This window comes from Myxocyprinus asiaticus, chromosome 33, assembly GCF_019703515.2.
Source record: "Myxocyprinus asiaticus isolate MX2 ecotype Aquarium Trade chromosome 33, UBuf_Myxa_2, whole genome shotgun sequence".
Classification (NCBI taxonomy): Eukaryota; Metazoa; Chordata; class Actinopteri; order Cypriniformes; family Catostomidae; genus Myxocyprinus; species Myxocyprinus asiaticus.
Window position 1 is genome coordinate 36,954,850 of NC_059376.1, and position 24,145 is coordinate 36,978,994.

A 24,145-nucleotide genomic window follows, 5' to 3' on the forward strand; every position below is an offset into this window, starting at 1 on the left:
AAGTGGAAAGACTGCAAACCATTTGCAAAATGTTTCTTTTTTGATATATGATGAGCTAAAATAAAAAACATTTCAGAGTGTCTGTTCATGTGGCTGTTTGTATGATTAGAGTCTTGTATTTGATATTTATTTAACATGCTCGTTTTTTATTTCATCTCTTTGCACTTGTGAAATGTTGTTTTACAGATAAAAAAAAAATTTAGGAGGTAAAAAAATGACGAATCTTTTGTTGTGTATATATTTTTCAAATTGGGATTAGTAACATTTGTAAATTTTCATGCAAGCAAATATATTTTACAAACACACATTTAAACACATCTCAATAGGGACTTCCTGGTCCTGTCAATGTTTTTCTTGTGGAACACAAAAGGAGAAATTTTGAAGAACTTCACGCAGCTCTTTTATACAATGAGACTTCATAGTGACCACATCTGTCAAGCCCAGTCTTGACTAGAGGTTTCCATCTTGTCATTTAACAATTTATCAAGAGAATAAGGTTATGAAATTGCACATTCAAAATGTTCTGACGATTTATATTTCTATCATGTTGTAATAGGATCAGCTTAAACAGATACTGTAGTTCATCCAAAAATAAAAATTCTGTTTTTTCATATGGAAGGACAAATTATGTTTTAATGTTCCCAGCATTAGTTGTCATAATTACATTTTTACTAGTACAAATTCAAATTACAGAGCTCTATAATTGAATTTTTACTATGGTTGGGGGGAAAATTATTTTGATTCTTAAAACAATCGATTTTAAAATCGCTCCCTGATGATTTTATTTTTATTATTATTATTATTTACTTTGAAAAAATACACATTTAGCTTAATGCTAATACAATGATTGATATGTGAATATAGGAAGCTGTATCTGTGCAATGTTCCACATGAACAGGTCTTCTGAGAAGCTCTGTCCCTTTAATTCTTTACGTTTAATCCTTTAATACCGCTGCTGCAGCCATCAAAGTGCCACTTGTTAACTGTCGGACACCAAATCCTCTGCTGTGGGTAATGATGCTGTTATTATGCATGCACAATCCACAGGTTTATTTGTGTATTGGAACTTTCTGTGTTTTTTACTTTTCTTATTTTAATAGCTTTGTGGGATATGAGGTTATAATTATTTAGCCTATTTAACTGTTGAATATCTGTTAGTTACCCTGTGAAAGGGCTGTGATTAGCGTCCATATATCCCTATGAAACACGTCTGATTGGGTAACATGCGACATAATGCAGCCTACTACATGGGTTATTTAACATCGATTAGCTGACTAATAGCTCAGATAACGCACCGACTGGTCAATTAGTTGTACAGTCCTACCTTTTACCTATAAATTCTGTATTACAAGTTGAAACAAATGTCATTTCAGAAACAATTGTTCTCCAGTAGACATTTCTTTCTGAGAAAAAGGAGTTAACTCCGCTAAATATATCAAAACATCAAATCGCAATACTTACAGAATTGCAATACTTTACAAATCGCAATACATACCGAATTGGCAAGTAAATATCTTTGTAATATTGAATCGGGAGGTTTGTGGCAATTCCCAGACCGTATTTTACTACATAAAAATGTAATTACAGAGCTCTCTAACTAGTAAAAATTCCAATTAAAGGTGGATTAAGCGATTCCTGAGAAAGACTGTTGATATTTGAACTCAACAGCCAAACAAACACATCCCTCCCTTCAGTGCCCCTTCAGAAGTTCCGCCCCCCAAATTCATGCACGCGCATTGCCAAGGCAACGACACTAACAACTGGGTGAAGTGAAGCAAAATAATAATTGTGACGAGGAGAAGGGCATGGCCGGGCCGTGAGGACGCACGCCCGGCCCTGAATTGTTCTAATCAGCCGGGAGGGGGATAAAGAGAGAGAGACACATGGGCGCAGTGTGTGTGTTTGTCTGTGTGTTTAAGTTGATTTAAGTTGATTTATGTCATTAAAAGTTTAGTTGACTGCTCAGCCGGCTCCCTCCTCCTCCTTGCCCATCCTTACCCGTTACATTGGTGCCAAAACCCGGGAAGGAGGAGGGATGCGCTGTCGTGGAGATCCTTGCCGCTGCCGTCTGCTGGGAGTCGCAGGAACCGCTGCCATCCGCCAGGAAAGGGAGGAGCCGTTGCGTCCGCCAGGGGTCGGAGGACTCGCTGCCGTCCACCAGAGGAGGAGCGGCTGTCGTCTGCCAGAGGGCGGAGGAGTAGCTGAGGACCAGGCGACATTGGTGAGTGAGTTTTTCTCTCTCTCTCCTCTCTCTCTCTCTGTCTCTCCCCCTCACACTTTCCCTCTCCCATCTCCCTCCCCTCGTCTCTCCCAGGGCTCCAGAGAGGCAGGGAAGACCTGCTGGCAGAAGGACGGCTGGAAGGACGGCTCCCCTCCAGGGAGGTCTTGGCCGGGCCGTGAGGACACACATCTGGCCCTGAATTGTTCTAATCAGCCGGAAGGGGGATAAAGACAAGCTGGAGGCACCAGTTCAAGAGAGAGAGAGACACATGCGGCCGCTGTGAGTGTATGTATCGGTGTGTTTAAGTTGATTTTATATATATATATATATATATATATATATATATATATATATATATATATATATACACACATACATACATATATACACATATACACACACAGACACACACATACATACATACATACAAACATACACATACACATACGTAGTGCAAAACTACATACAAATCTGTTATATACGGTGCAAGGGACTGTAATGGCAGAAGAGGTTGGATGTGTTGGATAAATATAAAAAGACTAGACTGTGACTAAACTTATTGAGTTCAATCACATAAAATGTTAATAAACAAATGACAAGCAAGCACAAAAACACAGCATACAAAACACAACAGACTAAAAACTAGCGAGAGTTAGTTGTTTAGTTTGATTTTACAATAACACATACAAAACTACAGTGACCAAAGAGGACAGTAGATTTTTAGTTAAACTAAAAAAGAAGCTAACGTTACCTAGCATAACATTTCGATTTGTGTTTTTAGGCCATCGTGGCTATAAAAACCTTTGCAAATGTAGTATGGACAAATACCATGATATAGAGCGAACAACAACACAGTAAGTAATGTTAATAACGTTAGCTAGGTAGTTGGTTAGCAAAATGTTGCTACAGTTGCTGTTGCCAAGATAACCTGCAGAGAGGACGAGACTGTTTCCCAGAGCCAGCTCCAGACAGCGACACTCACAACTCTCCTGCTACTATAGCTAACGTCACAACAACAGCATATCTTGGTTCTGTGAAACATAGCAAAACTAATGTTACCCACTTATCACGCAGAAACAGAGCAACCTCCACATCCGTCTTCAGGCCTTTCAGCTCTCGCAGGTCTGTCCACCATTGGAAAGCCTCTCCGATGTTTACGCAGCTCCTAGCCTTTGCCTGATCATACCCTTTCTTTTTCTCTTGGGCTGTTTCTCGGCCAGCTTTCCTGCTTGGAGTTCAGCAAGTTAGCATTAGCCAGATTTACCGTCCCTCTTCTTCTTCTAATGAATTTCCCTCTCGCTCACTGCCCCATTTCCCACATCTCCTACCCTCCCCTTCCCTTCTCCCCCATCCTGTGCACAAGCATGAACTGCCCCCTGTTGCTGGTTGGCTGGAATGTTGTTGTGTGGATCAGTCTGATACACTTTGTTTATTTTCCCACTTACAGAGCTAGGGCTCTGTACAAACACCATATTTTTTTTCAGCGCACACTCAGAAAGGACAGCTAACGGACCGTGAAGAGATATTCGTGGAATTTGACAAAAAGTGTATTGGATTAAAATGACTTACTCCACCTTTAAAGATCTCTACAATTAAATATTTACATGTAATGTTTTCAATGACCCCATTCATTTTTAATTACAGAGCTATACAACATTTCTACTAGTAAGAATTCCAATTAGAGAGGTCTACAATTGAATTCTTACTAGTACAAATTCCAATAAGAGGGCTCTGTAGTTGCATTTTTACTGGTCAGAATTCCAAATAGAGAGCTCTACAATTTAATTCTTACTAGTAAAAAAATCACATTAAAGATGTTTAATTGTAGAGCACTGTAGTTGCATTACTACTATAGTAAGAATGAAATTTTATAGATCTTTAATTGCATTTCTTACTAGTAAGAATGTAATTGCAGAGCTCTGTAATTAATTTGGAAAGCTCTGCAATTGCATTCTTACTAGTAAAAAAGAGATGGCAGAGCTCTGTAATTGGAATTTATTTTTTTTTTTTTTTCTCCCAATTTGGAATGCCCAATTCCCAGTGTGCTTTTTGAGTCCTTGTGGTGGCATAGTGACTTGCCTCAGTCCGGGTGGCGGAGGACGAATCCCAGTTGCCTCTGCGTCTGAGACTGTCAGCCCGTGCCTCTTATCACGTGGCTTGTTGAGTGCGTTGCCACGGAGACATAGCGCATGTGGAGGCTTCACGCCATCCACCGCAGCAACTCACCACGTGCCCCACCGAGAACGAACCACATTATATTGACCACAAGGAGTTTACCCCATGTGACTCTACCCTCTCTAGCAACCGGACCAATTTGGTTGCTTAGGAGACCTGGCTGGAGTAACTCAGCACACCCTGGGATTCGAACTAGTGAACTAGCGAACTCCAGGGGTGGTAGCCAGTGTATTTTACCACCAGAGCTCTTAAATTGCTATTCTTACTTGTAAGAATGTAATCGTAGAGCTCTGTAATTAATTTCGAGAGCTCTGCAATTGCATTCTTACTAGTACAAATGCAATTGCAGCGCTCTGTAAATGGAATTCTTCCTAGTAAGAATGTAATTTTAGAGCTATTTCATTGAAATTCTTACAAGTAGCCTATGTAATTGCAGAGCTCTGTAATTGCACTTGTAAGTAGTACTAGTAAAAATAAATAAAAAACTTTCACTAGTAAAAATGCTATTACTACTAGTAATGGGAGTATTAAAAAGCCAACATTCAGCCTATGACCTTTAGTGTTCAACAGTGGAAAGAAAGTTAAATGAATACGGAACAACATGAGGGTGAGCGAATGGTGACAGAATTTGCATTGTGTAACCTCGCCATTGTTTCATAAGGGTCAAATGATGTTGTATTTTTATACATTCCTCCAAGTGAAGACTATGTTTAAATATTTTGACCAGTAGTACTGCAATAAAAGTTTTTGGCAGAAACAGAAGAAGCATAGATCTCTGCAGAACAATAATGAACGGTTCTCACTCTGTGGGCGTTTAGTGGGGGAGGAGGGAGTTCAGGAATGCAGAAAACTGAATAGCTCCACTTAGAGGCGGGAAGTGTAAATGACAACCCTTCAATGCAACGAACAACATGTTCCTTTGCAATAGTGGCGTCACTTTCAACGGATCATCGATATTTACACATAAATACGTTCTCGCTAATTATTAAACCATTATTAAATAAGCGTATAACATATTTTAAGTTTGCACCGTCGTCAGGATGCAGTGTTGCGACTACTAGCGACGCGAATCGAAACTGCAGATGGACGAAAGATGGACGCAAACTTATGACTTTCTGTTTCTTTTTCGGTTCGCTTCGGCTCAGTCGCGCGCTCAAGGTCTCCCGGCAACCCTCTAACAGTAAGCGCGCACCCGGCGGATGAATTCAAATCCCAGTCAGAACTCAAATTCGATTAAAAAAGGAGCACTCGGACTGATTCGCTAGCGGCCCTTCGTTTTCACAGCCCAACCTTTGCTGGCTGTATATGGATTCTCTTCCTGGTTGCAGCACAGTCACACACACTGCATTTAAGTCCCACAAGACGCAGTTCAGCTCGAGAAAACTGTCGTCGAGTCTACAAAAAAGCCGAACCGCGTTGACTAGACATTTTTTGACTATTTTACGTAAAAGACACAATATTTTTATCCGTGTAAACAGAATATCGTGAGCCACCGAGGATGCGAAATATCTAATATATCGAGTGAAAAGCAAAAGCCTGAGGAGACCTATGCCTCGTCTTCATGGAGAATGAGACTACACAAGAAAAAGAAGGTGACTTGTGTTCGTCGACGTGTTGACACGTTTTGTTTTAGTGTTCGTATAATATATGCCATATATGTCATGGTATGTGCCGAAGTATGTGTATTTATTGAAAATTCTCTCACGTGTTTGTTTTCTTTTTGTGTGCTGACAGCCAACGAAACTCTCTAGTTGTTAATTTATGGGGTTCAGTTATATATTTGTGTAAGGTATTTACGAAGTTGCAGCATTACTGTATATATGTTTTAAATTACCAGTCTATATTGGTTGAAAGAAGTCACTGGTTCTGGTTTGGTTGAATGCTCTTCTTAGCTTCAGATCAGTTGTACTGTTGAGTCAACATGGGCTTGGCAAATCTACACGTGATAGTATTACCAATTTGCTCAGCTTTTTGGTTAATATGAATCACAGGTAAATACAATCACTTTTCTATCCACTTTGAAATATAAATAGCCTATCTTAGACCCCTTTTTACATATCAGTTTTTTTTAAAGCATTTTATTTTATAGATGTTTATGTGTCCATTTAAATATATATATATATATATATATATATATATATATATATATATATATATATATATATATATATATATATATATATAAGAAAGACCTTCCCCTTGTTTTGGTGTTATTCTCATTGTCCTTCAGTGATTTTAAATATTTCCAAATGAAATAGGGCATTATTGGACAAAACACAGGCTTAAATGGGTTTGGTACAAATGTATAGAAATTGAAAATGGTTAACATGTGAAGAAGAATTTTGGCTACATTTCATATTAGTATATAATTAAACGAGGTTGTTAAGAAACAAAGTCTTAATTATACTGACATCCTGGCCATGATATAAGGGGACACGTTTTAAGTGTTGCACAGTGATAATTCCCATAAATAATGTGTTGTTTTGTTTTTTTCCTCAGCAGAAAAGTTGTGCAATGACCTTTATAACTTTTGCCTTTTTCTAGAATAAAAGTTGTCTAACCAGTTTGTTTAAACTGTTGGTGCTTTAAAGAGCTCATTGTGTATGGAGAGTTATGCACTAGCCTGGTTGGTTTTCCTGATCATTGATCCTAAGATATGGAATGTGCCTTGTGATGACTTTAACCCTTTGAAGACCTGTTCTTCAGTGAGACAAAGTGTCCTACCTACAAACCTTTGGATTTTAACTTGATTGGTTTAGAGAAATTTGGCTAATCATTATATTTTTATCTGTATAATTTAGGGCTGGGTATTGATGCTGATTTCCGATTCACATGCTTCGGTTAAATTCCTATTCCTGTTTTGTTTAGTTATCGATTCATATGGGTATTTTTCAGTTATAATGGCCATTTTGCTTGCATATGAAAGATATGCAATCTAGCTTATGCTTTTGATTATACAAGGGGTTTTCTAACTGGGTACATTATGAAAATATTAATTTTACAATTTAAATTTGATTAGTTCTTGTCACATTTTAGCTTTTCACAGCACATCCATGTGTTCCATCAGTAAATATGATATTATAATGCATATATTTTGTCACATGTTTATTGTTTAATGCATAATTTATGCTAGTTACAAGCATTTACATTGATTTTTTGACTGTGCTAAAAATTGGTACTCTCTCTTTAAGAAAACGGCAGTTCTGTAAACAGCATCTGTATATATGAGCACATATTAATGAGAGAGGACTCAAATGGCTTTACCTCATCCGTGCTAAGTGTGATTATAAAATAAATGTTTTTTGTTTGTTTTTTTATCAACAACTGCCTGTAAAGTACAGAAAGGGTATTAAAAGTGAAGTTATGCAGTGACAAATGGATTGCGTGGATCTCGTGTTGGGACACATTACACGGATCGAGACAAATCAAACTTCTTGTCTCAACACGCAGTGAAAGATGCTAAAATGTTTAGCTAATACACTACTCAACACTGGTGAGTGAAATATGAACATACTAGCCTGTGGCTAATCACAGAAATTTTTTAGTCGCATAGCGCACAATTTGGTCTCATCTGCAAACGATTTACTCTTATTGTAGAGAGTTGCGCGTATAATCTTTCTCAATTTTCAATAAAATTGATATTTTTACCCAGTCTTAGTATAACCATATAAAACATTTAGTTTGTAAAGAAAATGTTCAGTGTACATAAGTGAAAACTAGGCTCATGTTCAAAATTTAGAGATTTGATAACTTTCAAATGTTTCTGATTGCCCTCTAAATGAAAAAGGTTTCATAGCTCACAAATATGTCCACTTGCAATTTTCAAGTTATTGTTTTGGATGTGTTTGAAATCCCCAGTTTTATCTGCCTCCAGTTACACTAAAAGTGTTTCTCTCTTTCCTGATATTGGACAAGTTGGTACAATTCTTAAACATGCCTGTCAACTTAATTTGGCATCTAACTGAAGACCATTTCTAAAATTCTGCAGTGTTCTGCAGCCTTATATATTTCCCAAATACAGTGCTAACATTTTAAAGTACCTGTGTCATCCTGCATCACATGAATTTCTATGTTAGCTGTGGAATAGTTATTATTATAACTCAGAAGAATGTCCTGTTTTACCAGGTCTTCTGGAGCCTGTGCTTCCTGGCTCTGTAACCTTTGATGAGAGGATTTTAGCACCGCTTCGTAACAACTATTTGTATCAGGATTCTAGGGAATGTTTCACATACAACTCTGCCCATTTAATCAACAACCCTACTTTACAAAAACGGGTAAGTTGCATCTGGATGCTGTCCATACTAAGCTTAGAGTTGGGCATCAGATTTCTGATTTGTGTCATGTTATAACACAAATGTTTTCTGCTAACAGTATGCTGCATTCCGTGCTGAGAAACTGGAAAGGGGTTACTCTGAGCAGGAACTTGAAGAATCATTTGGCTTCCTGTTGTTTAATGATGAAAACAAGGTACAGAAACCCAACACTCAGAGTTTTTTTTTACTGAACCTATGCAGACACAGCATGGTTTCAAAACTGTACTTTAAATTGTCAAACTATTATTGTAACTGTTGATTTTCCAACAGGCAAAGAAAGTTGGGGAAACAGGCTTGTTAGTTGGACAGGCAAAATGCACTACTTTAGGAGATTTCTCAAAAGGTAAAGACTTAAATTTGGCCATTTCAAATGAGGATGATTTTATCATTACATTCTTGTGTTTTTACTTGAATGTCAAAGATCTAATGTTTCATACAGTACATTCATAAAATATTCAACCCCTTCATTTTTTCACATTTTGTTATGTTGCAGCCTTATGCTAAAATGCTTTAAATTATTATTATTTTTTTCACATCAATCTACACTCCATACCCCATAATGACAAAGCAAAAACCATATTTTTGATAACTTTGCAAATTTATTAAAAAGAAAAAACTGAAATATCACATTGACATAACTATTCAGACCCTTTGCTATGACACTTGAAATTTAGCTCAGGTGCATCCCATTTCTCTGGATCATCTTTGAGATGTTCAACACTTTGAACCACCTCTGGCAAATTCTATTGATTGGACATGATTTGGAAAGGCACACACCTGTCTGTATAAGGTCTCACAGCTGAAAATGCATATCAGAGCAAAAACCAAGCCATGAGGTCAAAGGAACTGACTGCAGAGCTCAGAGACAGGATTGTGTTGAGGCACAGATCTGGGGAAGGCTACAAAAAAAATTCGTCTGCATTGAAGTTTCCCAAGAACACAGTGGCCTCCATAATTCTTAGATGGAAGAAGTTTGGAACAACTAGGACTCTTCCTAGAGCTGACGCCCGGCCAAACGGAGCAGTCAGGGGAGATTTGCCTTGGTAAGAGAGGTGACCAAGAATCCGATGGTTACTCTGTTTGAGCTCCAGAGCTCATGTGTGGAGATGGGAGAAACTTTTGCAGAAGGACAACCATCACTGCAACACTCCACCGATCTGGGCTTTATGGCAGAGTGTCCAGACGGAGGCCTCTCCTCAGTGTAAGACACATGAAAGCCCACTTGGAATTTGCAAGAAAGCACCTAAGGGGCTCTCAGACAGTGAGAAACAAGATTCTCTGGTCTGATGAAACGCAGATTGAACTGTTTGGCCTCAATTCCAAGCATCATGTCTGAAGGAAACCAGGCACTGCTCATCACCTGTGCAATACCATCTCATGTTTTTCAGCGGCAGGGACTGGGGGACTGGTCAGAATCAGCTTTATTACCAGGTATGCTTACACATACAAGGAATATGTCTTGGTGACAGGAGCTTCCAGTGCACAACAATACAATACAGCAACAAGACAGAAATAATAATAAAAATAGAAAAAATAAAAATTGAATAGAAAATAAAGTGTATATATATACAGTGGTGTGAAAAAGTGTTTGCCCCCTTCCTGATTTCTTATTTTTTTGCATGTTTGTCACACTTAAATGTTTCAGATCATCAAACAAGTTTAAATATTAGTCAAAGATAACACAAGTAAACACAAAATGCAGTTTTTAAATGAAGGTTGTTATTATTAAGGGAAAACAAAATCCAAACCTACATGGCCCTACTTGTTTGATGATCTGAAACATTTAAGTGTGACAAACATGCAAAAAAATAAGAAATCAGGAAGGGGGCAAACACTTTTTCACACCACTGTATATAGAATACACAATAAGACAATCAATTAATTTCATTAATCTATTAATGTCATACAAAGTCCAGTAAACAGAAAAAGAGCTAAATCAATATTTGGTGTGAACACTTTTGCATTCAAAACAGCACCAATTCTCCTAGGTACACCTGGAAACAGTTTTTCTTGGTTGTTGGCAGATAGGATGTTCCAAGCTTCTTGGAGAATTCACCACAGATCTTTTATTTATTTAGGCTGTCTCAATTACTTCTGTCTCTTCGTGTAATCCCAGACTGACCCGATGTTCAGTGGGGGGCTCTGTGAGGGCCATAACATCTGTTGCAGGGCTCCCGGTTCTTCTGTTCTGTTCTGTTTGAAAAAGGAATGTTTGGGAGTATAAAGTGTATATTTCCTATTGACACTAAAGTAGCTGATATAAATAACCATCTTAAGACAAATGCTTTTGTGAAACATCTAATGTGCCTAAGACTTTTGCACAGTACTGAATATACACACACATATATTTATACAGGGTTGGGAGGGTTACTTTTGAAATGTATTCCACTACAGATTACAGAATACATGCTGTAAAATGTAATTTGTAATTTATTCCGTTAGATTACTCAAGGTCAGTAATTTCTAAATACTTTGGATTACTTCTTCAGCACTGGTAGATTTTTTCACTTGTTTTGACTATAAAAACTATTTTGTACAGTAAGACAAAATACACATGTTAAAAATACATTCTCTGAAAAACCTAAATATCTTATGCAGTGTTGTTTCTAAATCGAGATAAATCAAATTGATCTTGTTTTAAGGATTTTTTGATATTTTTACAGGAAAACAATACAAAAATTATTATCAAGAATACGATTTTTGTCCTAACATCAAAAGTCTTGCTAGAAAAAAATAAATTATGATCCAATGTGAATTTTCTTGATAAAAAAATATGATCGTGCCTGGTAACATGTGCATGTAAAATGGCTAGAAATAGCATTTTAGCTTAGCGTAAAGCTGACAATTTACACAAGGTTTATTTGTATTTCTTCTGCTCCAAACTTACTTCAAACTTACTTCTCTGTCTGCTCGTATGAATGTAACACTTCATAAGAAAGTGTTTCACAGCTGTTCAAATGCACTTTGGATCACATCATTTATATGTATAAATGTTTTCCATCTGAAAGGACTAAATATTAAATGAAACAAATGACAATAAAATGCAAAGTAATCTCTTCAGTAATCAAAATACTTTTTGAATGTAACTGTATTCTAATTACCAATGATTTAAATTGTAACTGTAGTGGAATACAGTTACTTTTATTTTGTATTTTAAATACGTAATCCCGTTACATGTATTCCATTACTCCCCAACCCTATATATATATATATATATATATATATATATATATATATATATATATATATATATATATATATATATATACAGGTGCATCTCAATAAATTAGAATGTCGTGGAAAAGTTCATTTATTTCAGTAATTCAACTCAAATTGTGAAACTCGTGTATTAAATAAATTCAATGCACACAGACTGAAGTAGCTTAAGTCTTTGGTTCTTTTAATTGTGATGATTTTGGCTCACATTTAACAAAAACCCACCAATTCACTATCTCAAAAAATTAGAATACATCATAAGACCAATAAACAAACATTTTTAGTGAATTGTTGGCCTTCTGGAAAGTATGTTCATTTACTGTATATGTACTCAATACTTGGTAGGGGCTCCTTTTGCTTTAATTACTGCCTCAATTTGGTGTGGCATGGAGGTGATCAGTTTGTGGCACTGCCGAGGTGGTATGGAAGCCCAGGTTTCTTTGACAGTGGCCTTCAGCTCATCTGCATTTTTTGGTCTCTTGTTTCTCATTTTCCTCTTGACAATACCCCATAGATTCTCTATGGGGTTCAGGTCTGGTGAGTTTGCTGGCCAGTCAAGCACACCAACACCATGGTCATTTAACCAACTTTTGGTGCTTTTGTCAGTGTGGGCAGGTGCCAGATCCTGCAGGAAAATGAAATCAGCATCTTTAAAAAGCTGGTCAGCAGAAGGAAGCATGAAGTGCTCCAAAATTTCTTGGTAAACGGGTGCAGTGACTTTGGTTTTCAAAAAACACAATGGACCAACACCAGCAGATGACATTGCACCCCAAATCATCACAGACTGTGGAAACTTAACACTGGACTTCAAGCAACTTGGGCTATGAGCTTCTCCACCCTTCCTCCAGACTCTAGGACCTTGGTTTCCAAATGAAATACAAAACTTGCTCTCATCTGAAAAGAGGACTTTGGGCCACTGGGCAACAGTCCAGTTCTTCTCCTTAGCCCAGGTAAGACGCCTCTGACGTTGTCTGTGGTTCAGGAGTGGCTTAACAAGAGGAATACGACAACTGTAGCCAAATTCCTTGACACGTCTGTGTGTGGTGGCTCTTGATGCCTTGACCCCAGCCTCAGTCCATTCCTTGTGAAGTTCACCCAAATTCTTGAATCGATTTTGCTTGACAATCCTCATAAGGCTGCGGTTCTCTCGGTTGGTTGTGCATCTTTTTCTTCCACACTTTTTCCTTCCACTCAGCTTTCTGTTAACATGCTTGGATACAGCACTCTGTGAACAGCCAGCTTCTTTGGCAATGAATGTTTGTGGCTTACCCTCCTGGTGAAGGGTGTCAATGATTGTCTTCTGGACAACTGTCAGATCAGCAGTCTTCCCCATGATTGTGTAGCCTAGTGAACCAAACTGAGAGACCATTTTGAAGGCTCAGGAAACCTTTGCAGGTGTTTTGAGTTGATTAGCTGATTGGCATGTCACCATATTCTAATTTTTTGAGATAGTGAATTGGTGGGTTTTTGTTAAATGTGAGACAAAATCATCACAATTAAAAGAACCAAAGACTTAAACTACTTCAGTCTTTGTGCATTGAATTTATTTAATACACGAGTTTCACAATTTGAGTTGAATTACTGAAATAAATGAACTTTTCCATGACATTCAAATTTATTGAGATGCACCTGTATATATAATATATATATATATATATATATATATATATATATATACATACACACACACACACATACACATACACATACGTAGTGCAATTTTAAATACAAATCTGTTATATACAATGCAAGGGAATGTGATGGCAGAAGAGGTAGGATGTGTTGGATAAGTATAAAAAAAGACTAAACTGTGAATTGCACATAATTATTGCTCAGTGGGGCAGTTTTAACTGTTCATGAGATTGATAGCCTGAAGGAAAAAACTGTTCCTGTGCCTGACAGTTCTGGTGCCAGAAGGCAACAGTCCAAAAAGGTTGTGGGCAGGGTGAGTGGGGTCCAGAGTGATTTTTCCAGCCTTTTTCTTCACTCTGGAAGTGTACAGTTCTTGAAGGAAAGCTGAATGCAGCAAAATACAGAGATATGCTTAATGAAAACCTGGTCCAGAGTGCTCAGGACCTCAGATTGGGCCGAAGGTTCACTTTCCAACAGGACTATGACCCAAAGCACACAGCCAAGACAACGCAAGAGTGGCTTAGGGACAACTCTGTAATGTCCTTAAGTGGCTCAGACAGAGCCCGGACTTGAACCCAAACGAATCTATCTGAAGAGACCTGAAAATGTCTGTCCACGGACGGTCCCCATCCAACCTGACAGAGCTTGAGAGGATCTGCAGAAAATCCTCAACTCCAGGTGTGCAAAGCTTGTCGCATCATACCCAAAAAAACTTGAGGCTGTAATTGCTGCCAAAGATGCTTCAACTAAGTACTGACTTAAGGGTCTGAATACTTATGTCAGTGTGTTATGTCAGTTTTTTCTTTTTAATAAATTTGCAAAGTTATTAAAAATCTGTTTTTTTGCTTTGTCATTATGGGGTATTGTGCTATAAAAAAGGTGCTATTGTCACTGACAGTCGTTGGCACCAATATTCAGTGGACTGATTCAGTGCAAATTTTACTCTGGGCTCAACAGTTATTATTTTTTTTCTGCTGGCTTGCTCAGGCCTGAAGATCACATTTTTACTTGCCCCACTTTCCACAAAAATTATTCGTATTTTAATAATATATTTTTACATGAAAGGTGTATAATAACAGATTACTAAAATAATTGTCATTTTAAATCATAATATTTGCATGTTTAAGATGACATGTACTCGTATCGTCAAGTTGACAGTCTTTACACCTACATGCTGTATGTATAGGAAAAGTGAAACTATGAATTGTACCGCTATAGTACATACAGTTACAGTATGTTATAACTCATCTATAGAAAGAGAAAGTGAAGGTAGCCTTTACGAAGGTCTTAACACTAGTGTATCTCTCTGACATCAAATAACCCAGGTGGCTAATTACTTCCTGCAGTCCATGTTATATATTGCTACTCATTTAGAATTTGCCAGAGACCACTGACCACTGTTCGTGGAAAAATGTACCATGGAAAAATAAGGTAAGGTTTGTAAATGAGACAAGTTTTGGCAAAACAAAACTGGGTGTTCAAGAAAATAATCTTATACTATCAGTCACATGGTGGGAGTATAATAGCTCGAGGATGAGCAAACGGTTAGCTGTGCGCCTTTTTTCTTGGGAAAAGTAAAAAAAAAGTTCCTACTCCCTTAAAGATATTAAAGAAATAAGTGTCTTGAGATATCTCACCGGTCTTTGTGACAGCTGAACACTTTGTATACAGCAAACAAAAATGTGTCTGCGGACTACAGACATCCTTATGTTACATTTGAAGTGGATCATTGAGGCTATGATTCATAATGTTTGTCAGTTGAGGGTGCTGTCGTGCCACTGATGAATTTGACAGCCACCGGAACAAACAGTGCTGCTCATTTGCTCTGTCTTGGTCTCAAAATATTCTTTGGAGGGCAGGGTTTTGGAATGAGGGGGCGTGGCTAATTCAACGGCTCAGTCACGTGAAAGCTTCAGAACGTTAAAATCATTTACAGCACCTTTAAGGCATTTTTAATTAACTTTGGATTGTAGAGACAAATTTGCATGGGATTATCTGGTGGAGAACAAAAACAACAGAACTTGCGAGTCATGCAGCACTAATAATAACAATAAACCTAAACTCTCATCGAAACAAGGCAGCCACAAAATATCATTGACTTAAAGCAGTTTTGTGAAGACAAAATGCTGTTTGTTAAAAGGTGCACTCTGTAATTTAAAAAAAAAAAGTGTGTGTGTGTGTGTGTGTGTGTATGTGTGTGTGTGTGTGTGTGTGTGTGTGTGTGTGTGTATATATATATATATATATATATATATATATATATATATATATATATATATATATATATATATATATAGTGTGTGTGTGTGTGTGTGTGTATATATATATATATATATATATATATATATATATATATAATTATTATTATTATTTTTTTTTTTGCTAGTCATTTTGGGCTTATACTGACACCTAGGGGCATGGATGCAGCACCATTCAAACACAATAGTTTTTAGTTACCGATGCCATTGTAGTAATTCACAATTAACAGTCAGCCATGAGTGAAGGTGTTCAATAGCAGGGTGGTTACTGAGACAAAGAGAGTTGCATCCGGCTGGTCATTTGATCTCAACATGGCAGCCCCCATGAGTGGACCCTCTCCATGAATAAAACAGCTTTTATAAAGTTACTGATATTACTGGACTCTTCATCTCATGTGATTGCTCATGATTTTATACATATGGTTCAAAATTGCAATAAATTTTCTTTGGAGTAAAACATTTTATAAGGAAAATCATATGGAGTGCACCTTTAATCATGTCATCATGGCTTTTATTTTGAGGTAAAATTCAGCTGATATTTTAGTCAAATTAATGCAGGCTTTCTGAGTGTTCTCAAATTTCCATTCAAGACTGTTTTCCAGTATGACATAGCTGTTGAGTTGTACCGAGTTTGTGGTTTTGAACCACTTCCTCTGAGGGAAAATCTTGATGTGTACACAGTTTTTTAAGATGTAAAAGTGGGCAATGTTATTCTTTATAAAGGTTGAGAGGTTGAGAAATACAAGTAAAGTCCATGTCACATGGTCTGTAAGCTACAAGTCGTTGTTGTATCCTTTTGTTTTTGCAAAAATATTTTAAGGCCCAGGAAAATAATCATTAGTTGGGTAAGAAAAGGTTTATATTTAAAATTTTAAAAATGGCTAAGTTCATGTTTATAAGGTTCCGGAGTTGATACAATGAGTTTTTGCGAGGAAGGACTAAATACTGTATTTCCAGGTTTGTGAAATTGTCAAAGATATTTTTGTTTGAGGCACTTAGTTGCACAATAAGTTAACTAGTTATCAACAGAAAGAACTGTATATTTTTCTTGGTTTTCTTAGTCTTATTACTTTAAGATAGAAAATATCAATTCACATCTAAACACATTTTCAGATATTTTCTTTATATCAGATATTAGATTATTGGTATAGTCTATTTCAGATAACCTGCCCCTTAATGATAAGTAAAAGCAGTGGTTGGTTGCTTTGTGTCAGGCAGATAGTTTGTTCGATCTAAGTGCGCAGTTCTTGGCCAGAATAAGCTGCAAACTGGACCAAACTTTATACCGTCAGCCAAAGGTCTGGATACATGAGGCTAAGATTTGTTTAATAATTAGCAATGAAATATTAGCCTGTTCATGACAGTTTTACATGTTAAGGAGCTCTCTCAAAACAATCTTTCTGAGCACTCCTTTTTCCTCATCAATGCAAAAATGCGGAACTAGTTTTTCAGCTTTTGAGAATCCATTTGTTTGATATGAAAAACACCTCACCCAATGCTTTTCCTAAGTTAACTTTCAACAGATTTTAGCAGATCTGTTTTGAGTTTGTAATCATACTGTTTTTTCTTTTTTTAATGCATTTTTTTTTTTGTATTAAATGTTTTTAAAATGTTGAAAGTGTAATGTAAAGACAGCTTGATTACATTGAACATAATATAAAGCAAAGCACTTTGGACCTTAACTGACTTGAGGTGAGGCTTGTGATTTTCAAAATGTGTTGAATACAGCTTTAGTATGTTTGTGTGAAATCTAGATATTGCACAGGGTTCTGTTGGTGCAGTGAAAAATTATTTTGGAATTGTTTTATTTTTTTGCTTGTGCTGATCTAATTTTTACCCTAAAATTAGGTGTCTATATCTCAAAATACTCAGACTGCCTTGACCTGAAGCGCTGGTATGATGGCAAGACTGGCTACATAGTCCTATTGAAGCTAACCAAGGTACAGATTTTAACAAGTTTTGTTTGGCTGTTGTTATTCTTCCATCAAAATTCTGTTGCTTTGCGCAGTTTATTTGATGTACTACATGTTTTTTGTGTTTTTTAAATGTTATTAAATATTGAGATCTGTTTTCCTTATGTGCATATTGATTTATCGATTTCATTGACTGAAATCAGGGCAGAGTGAAAGAGGTTACCGACAACTACACCCAGAATTTCACCCTTCCCTCAGCTAGCTTTGATTGCCATGTCTCAGAGCAGATTGGTGCTGTATCTTCAACTACTAGTTCTTTCTTGGCCTATGAGCGCACACAGGTGATATATCTCAAATGAATTGCTTTCCTTCCTTAGTATCAACCTGCATGTCTAACAAGGTTGGTTTGTATTGCAGTACTACATGTATGAATTTGCTGATGGAACTAGTGAAATGGAAACACGTCCAAGACATACTTGTCCATTTGCCATCGTGGCATTCTCATATGGGAAGACTTCCACCACTTTAGAGTTGGAGGAAAAGAGGTTTACAACTTTGCTCTTTGAGATCTGATTAAAAAAATTTTAATGGCTGAATATCTTTAGCTGAATGTTCAAATGTTGACAATGACAACTAAAGATATTTTGTTTGCTCTTTCTTTTCAAGCCAACAAAAAACAGGTATGGATTATGGATTATATTGTGCATGTTTTCTCATTTTATGGGGAAACTACTAATTGAATGGGGCAATTTGGGATGCTTGTTTTATTCAAATTCTTGTTGATTATCTTTATTCTTTTGTTATAATTTTAAACCCTTGACTGTTCCATCTTTTTGATGATAAGCAATGTTTTATAAATGCTTACCTTTCATTGTAGTGTTTCATTACAAACCATGGACTGGCCAATTCAAGATTGAATCAGCTGTCTATGATGTTGGACTTGAGTCTGTGAACGGAGCCTGGTTCCCAGCAAAACTGTATGTTTTTGTACTGTATTGAACAAATTGCCTCTTGCTTGATACTATTAAATATTTGTTAATGAGCTAAAAACTGCTCGTGCATCATGTATGCCCTACTTATAAACTATAGGACTAACATGCAAACTGTATCTTTCAGCCCAAAAATGGTTAAAATTGACTGTGCAATTGATGTGTCGGAACTGAAGAAGACCTTACCGCAGGAAATCTTTGAAACTTGCATTGTTGGTGAAGGTGTGTTTAAGTTGATATTGACAATGACAGTATGTTGCCCAAATTGGTGCTAAGATTCGAATAACTGCTAATGTTTGGGCAGCATCTTAAAATGTATTTCTCTCCATATGCTCGCAGTTTGTATTGATGGCAGATGTTTCAACTTGTATGACGTTGTCTCATCTGAGGCAAAAAATGACCTTGCTCAAATAACCCAGGAGCTGAAAGAAAAAGACATGGTAAATAAGAAAAACTGGGCAATTTGTAACACCCAATGAACAGATGTCCAAACAAATGTTGTTTGTAACCATGCATTATGCTGTTTTTAATTCACCAGGCTTTTGTTATACCACTGGATGGTTCTGGATTCCTTATACTGTTACACTCTTCACACCTCTTCTCTTATGAAGGTAAGGTGTTGCCCAATTCTGATGCTATTTATGTTATCCAGTCAGAACCTCTGAGTACCTGTTAACTTGTTATTCTAGATGCAAGGTCCGGTAAGGCAGCAGCACTTCAAGGCATGTTTATTTTTCCAGACTCTAGAGCTGTACCAAGAGGTAACAAGGGGATTCATTTGATTATTATAATATTTTAAATTAGCCTATCTCATGTATCTTTGCAAACCATCCATGTCTTATTAACTTCTCTCTGTTTTTATATCAAGATACCAAGTGTGGACTACAAAAGCCAAAGGTGTCGACAGATATAATGGAAGTGATCCCAGCAATTAACTATGCAGAAACAGAGATGAAAAAATATCCTCCAAGCCAGAAGGGGACCCCTCATACAGTTTTAGAGAAGCATCTGCAAAACTATGCCACTCTTATTCATCCAGGGCTAATGGACAATCCCACCAGGGAAGCCACAATGTTTCCAGACCAATACGACGTGCCTGGCGGTTTTACTCTAATAGCCCCTAAATGGTCACAAGAGACTGGAACTCAATTAAAATCCTATTTTGATGAGCCTTGTGGCTTTACAATTCCTGTAGGAAGGGCACTGGAGTTACTGGCTGCTGGTCGACAGCATCGGGGTGATGATCATGATGATGATGTATACTACTGTATATCATCACCAGAGGAGATGCCTCAGACTCCTGCTGATGCCCATCTGGACATGGAGGTGCCGGAGCAAACCAAGGCCATCAGTGGTGGTCATAGTGCCTCTGACGTGGTAGTTCAAAAAGTTGAGAATCTAAAAAATGAGGGGAAGCATTTGTCTACAGAGCAGCCTCAACCAGATTTGACAGAGGAGCTTGGAACCTTGGGAACAGCTGTAGTTACAGCTGACGGTGTGTTGGAGAACCCAATTCCTACAGTGTCGCCCAAGTTGGGTGGTGCGCCTACAGAACACTGTGTAAGTAATGGCACTGATGTAGAGAAAACAACTCAACAACAAGTCAGTACTGAACAATGTAGTGGAGTGGTTGAAGGTTTATCATCCCAGGAAACTCTCATCCAAACTAGCAGTACACTGTTAACTTTATCAATGGAAGAAGGTGGTACTGCCTCAAGTGGGGGAATGGAGAATAATAAACATCCTGATAAAACAAAGGCAGATTCTATTAAGAAAGTAGATGGGAGGTCTCTTCCTAGGCGTAGAGGTAGGAAGCCCAAAAGGCATTGGAAAGCCATGCAGGTTAAAAAAGACATTCAAAAAGAGCCTGCTTTACCAACTTCAAGTTTGCCTCTCACTTTACCAGTGGACTTCACTGAAGCCATTATTGTAGACCCTACAAATGACCAGACTGACAAACACTCTCGGACTGAGACTGTGCCTGCTAATAACACCAATCAGAGACCCCAGTCAAGTAGTAGGGGCAGGGGACGCAGGCAAAAGTGTGTGACTCGAAATCTGAGCAAAGCCACACAAGAGCAATCCCCTTTTAAAACAACAGCCATACCTACAAGTGTGTCAGCCGAAACTATTCATAACCAAAGTATGACAAATGAGACACCGAGTCCTTCAAAAGGAGACTGGCGGTCTCTTCCAAGGCATAAAAGATTGTGGAATAGTGATATCAATCTGAAGCGTTCCTTGAGATCAGATGCAGTAAAGAGTGATGATAATGACCCACAACTCGATGCCACAGAAGGGAGTTTGTCTAGTGCGCCCAAGAGAAAGATGGAGGGATTAAGCATGAGGGAACGATATGGTCTTAAGACCATAATCACAAACTGTGGCAGGGTCTTTGTCCCTCACGGCTCAGATGTAGCTTGTGAGGACATAGAAACTTCAAACAAGGTGCAAAATAATAGCACAATTGAGAAAATGTTTGTTGAGACAAGCATTGACACAAATGCACAAATTATTTATCCCGTGGAGAACAAATCCACAGAAATAGTGGAAAGTTGGGGAGCATTTCCCTTGATGGCAAAGGATGAATACCCCTCTAAAGATCCAGTGGTCTGTGAAGGTGAAGACAAGCCTTCAAAAGATAAGCCATGTGTTCAGCAAGTTTCACCAATAACAACATTGGGCAAACAAAACAAATATAGCCCATCAGAAATTGACAAATGTCAGCATTTATCTTCAAAACAATCAGAGTCCATGACTACTACACTGAATGAGGCGTTATGCCTTCAAGACACTATCAAAGATCAATCCGCTGCTATTCAAGCAGATGAAGCTACCAGACTACTCACAGTTCCTGACCAGTCCATGCACTCTGACCCTAATGTATCCTCTCCTGAGAATATCAAAAAGAAAGCAAAACATGTGTACAGTGCAATATCTATAAGTAAATTAAAGACGGTGCTCAGAAGGGGAAAGAGGACTAAATCACCTTCCCCCAGTGACAATGGGATATCTGAGCCAGACAACACAGAACCAGAGTCAAAAAAAGGAAAGCCTGGCTTCATCATGGATCTAATGCTGGATAATAACAGCAATAAAGAGTTGAAAGACAAAGGATCACAATCCATCAATGATGAGGGACAGCACACAAATGGAAGCCATGATCCAATGAGAGCCTTTGAGAGAACCAAACAGACTGTGTCTTGGAGAGGTCTTATTCACAAGACCTCAAAAGAAAATGGTAAAATTATTTTTGTATTCTGTCATTAAACAACTGTGTTTATATACAAAGTGTACAAACATGTAAGTGCGCAGTGTGCATGTTTAGGTCATGTGGGCGAATGACGTACTATAGTAGTAATTAATGACAATTTCAAGATAGGTGCTCTTGAAGCTTTATGTGAACACATTTCATTAACGTACTAATCTGTAGATTAAACATGATTGGTTTCTGGCTTGACAAATAAGCATGATTATGCTGGTGTTTTAAAATTGGCCCCACGTATTCCCTGTCTGTCATTGTCATTCGTGTGCATCTTTTTCCGTATCTTTAAGGCAAAGTGTGTAATTTAAAAAAAATATTGTAATACTTTATCCTATTCCAGCTTAATATGCAGAGACAAGAATAAGTATTCCATTCATTGGTTGATTTCCCTGAGGTGTAAACACTGTGGTGCTAAAAACCTATGGCCTCTTTGTTTGAACATCCTGACCAGCTTGACACAGGGACATTGGCTCGACCAATGGCTAGAGTTTGGGGCAGGACTATCTTTCTCTCTGCCAAATGGAAAATGATAGGAGAGTTTGGGAAACCTGTTTTAAAAACATTGTTATTTTTGAAATTCTGTTTGCTGTCACTTGAGGCACAGGAATTGCACACTTCACCTTTCAGACTGCCGTAACACTATACTACTTCCTCTTTTTTGCATTTCTTTGTACTTCAGTTTCTTATTGTGTGCTTTTGCTGTTTCCATTGCTGCTATTTTATGCTTTATTGTCTTTGTTTTTGTCTATTCCTTACAGGGTCCCTCAATTTTGACACATCAGCACCTTTTGAAATAGTTAAACAAGCTGATCAGCAGCTTATATCATCACTTATTGGGGAAGGGGTGGGAAGGACAAGAATTAGCTCTGATGGCAATGGCAGTACAGAGAAACTGACCACGGGTACAGCGCTGCCCTTAGATGCTTTGAGTTTACTTGCTGACTTGGCCCTTGGTGCAAGTAACAATAAAATGTTAACAAACTTAGAAGCCAAGCCTGATCAGGAGACCGCTGCTGGAGTCAAGGGCACTGGCTCCCCAGAGTCAGTCCTTCATGCTCTTCTTCGGTGTCCATCCACCAGATTTAAATTACCCCCCAGGTCTCCTTTCCCAGAGGGTCTTGTTGTGACTGGGGAGTTGATTTTGGAAATATCAAAAGAGCATTCTTACTCACAGCCCACCTCTCTAATATCAGGTTTGTCAGGTACATGCCCTCAGGTTTCCTCTCCAGCTGGATCTGTAGAATCTCCACTGTCCTTGAAGGCTGGGCTGCATCTGAACCTGCCCAGAGACACTGCAGCCAATTTTTATCAAGAGGAAGGAGACAAAGCTGAGTGGAAGCATCTGATTTCTCAAAATGTGCCAGTCCCATCAACCCTCAAGACGAAAAAGCGGGGATCCAAAATATTCCGCAACAGACGCATAATCGAAAAGGAGGGATCCATTCAAGTGATGAGGATTTGGAGAGAAACATATGAGTTTAAATATGACAGCAGGTTCACCAATGACAATTTAGACAAAACTGTATCACGAGCACTTCATGGGTAAGTATTTACATTCAAATTCAAGTGCATCTTATGCTGTCAAGTATGTGATTGTTGTAGTTAGAGAAAGACTGATAATAGGTTTGTCCAAAATGTTTTTACAGATTTTCAGAATTTTCTACTTAGTCACAGCGAAGTGTCCTGGCGAGCACAGTTCTATTTGGTGTTTTGACTTATTTCCTACTGAATCAGGAAGTTGCGGTGATGTGTCAAATGGCTTGTCCCTTTTTTGTTTTTATAAAAATAGCCAATATGCTTTAGTTTTCAGCCACACACACACACATACCCCTTTCTACCATTCTGCTGCTCATGTCAGAGCAACCGAGGGAAACCGAGAACTAATCTCAACTCGGACAGCTTTTCCACTGACAACATTAATACATAACCAGCCCACAAATGCACACATCACATCGTGGTCTTTGCTTATGTCAAGGCTGGAGCCATTGTACAAGTTCAGTGCAGATGAATGAGAAACAAGCGAGTAAAAAAACACAATATATCAACGTTTTGAATCACAATAAACTAAATACAAAGAATAAAGAACACTTACTTGTGCTGTACATCCCATGATACCTCCAAAAATGCCTGCATTAAAAATATGAATAAATTCCCACATTCTCC

At 37.8% G+C, this 24,145-nt stretch overlaps 1 protein-coding gene and 1 long non-coding RNA gene across 5 annotated transcripts in view; one reads left to right on the top strand and one right to left on the bottom strand.

Annotated features, from left to right (window-relative positions):
• Positions 1-779: 779 nt before the first annotated feature.
• Positions 780-3,509, bottom strand: LOC127423945 (uncharacterized). The gene is made up of 2 exons (XR_007894398.1): positions 3,285-3,509; positions 780-2,456 (listed from the first exon to the last, which is right to left on the bottom strand). It is a non-coding gene; the product is annotated as an uncharacterized LOC127423945 (long non-coding RNA).
• Positions 3,510-5,294: 1,785 nt separating this feature from the next.
• Positions 5,295-24,145, top strand: part of LOC127423914 (uncharacterized) — a 32,422-nt gene continuing 13,571 nt past the window's right edge. Inside the window, exons 1-16 of one of the 4 annotated variants that reach the window (XM_051668595.1) lie at positions 5,295-5,988; positions 7,733-7,889; positions 8,522-8,670; positions 8,768-8,863; positions 8,980-9,052; positions 17,664-17,755; positions 17,932-18,069; positions 18,146-18,273; positions 18,395-18,408; positions 18,606-18,705; positions 18,845-18,939; positions 19,057-19,157; positions 19,256-19,328; positions 19,407-19,478; positions 19,586-21,958; positions 22,741-23,524. In XM_051668595.1, coding sequence (XP_051524555.1) covers positions 7,853-7,889; positions 8,522-8,670; positions 8,768-8,863; positions 8,980-9,052; positions 17,664-17,755; positions 17,932-18,069; positions 18,146-18,273; positions 18,395-18,408; positions 18,606-18,705; positions 18,845-18,939; positions 19,057-19,157; positions 19,256-19,328; positions 19,407-19,478; positions 19,586-21,958; positions 22,741-23,524 — 4,325 coding nt within the window. In that variant the 5' untranslated portion in view covers positions 5,295-5,988; positions 7,733-7,852. Of the gene's footprint in view, positions 5,989-7,732; positions 7,890-8,521; positions 8,671-8,767; positions 8,864-8,979; positions 9,053-9,383; positions 10,141-17,663; positions 17,756-17,931; positions 18,070-18,145; positions 18,274-18,394; positions 18,409-18,605; positions 18,706-18,844; positions 18,940-19,056; positions 19,158-19,255; positions 19,329-19,406; positions 19,479-19,585; positions 21,959-22,740; positions 23,525-24,145 lie in introns of those variants that run through there. The other 3 variants (XM_051668598.1, XM_051668596.1, XM_051668597.1) reach the window with 3 other exon arrangements.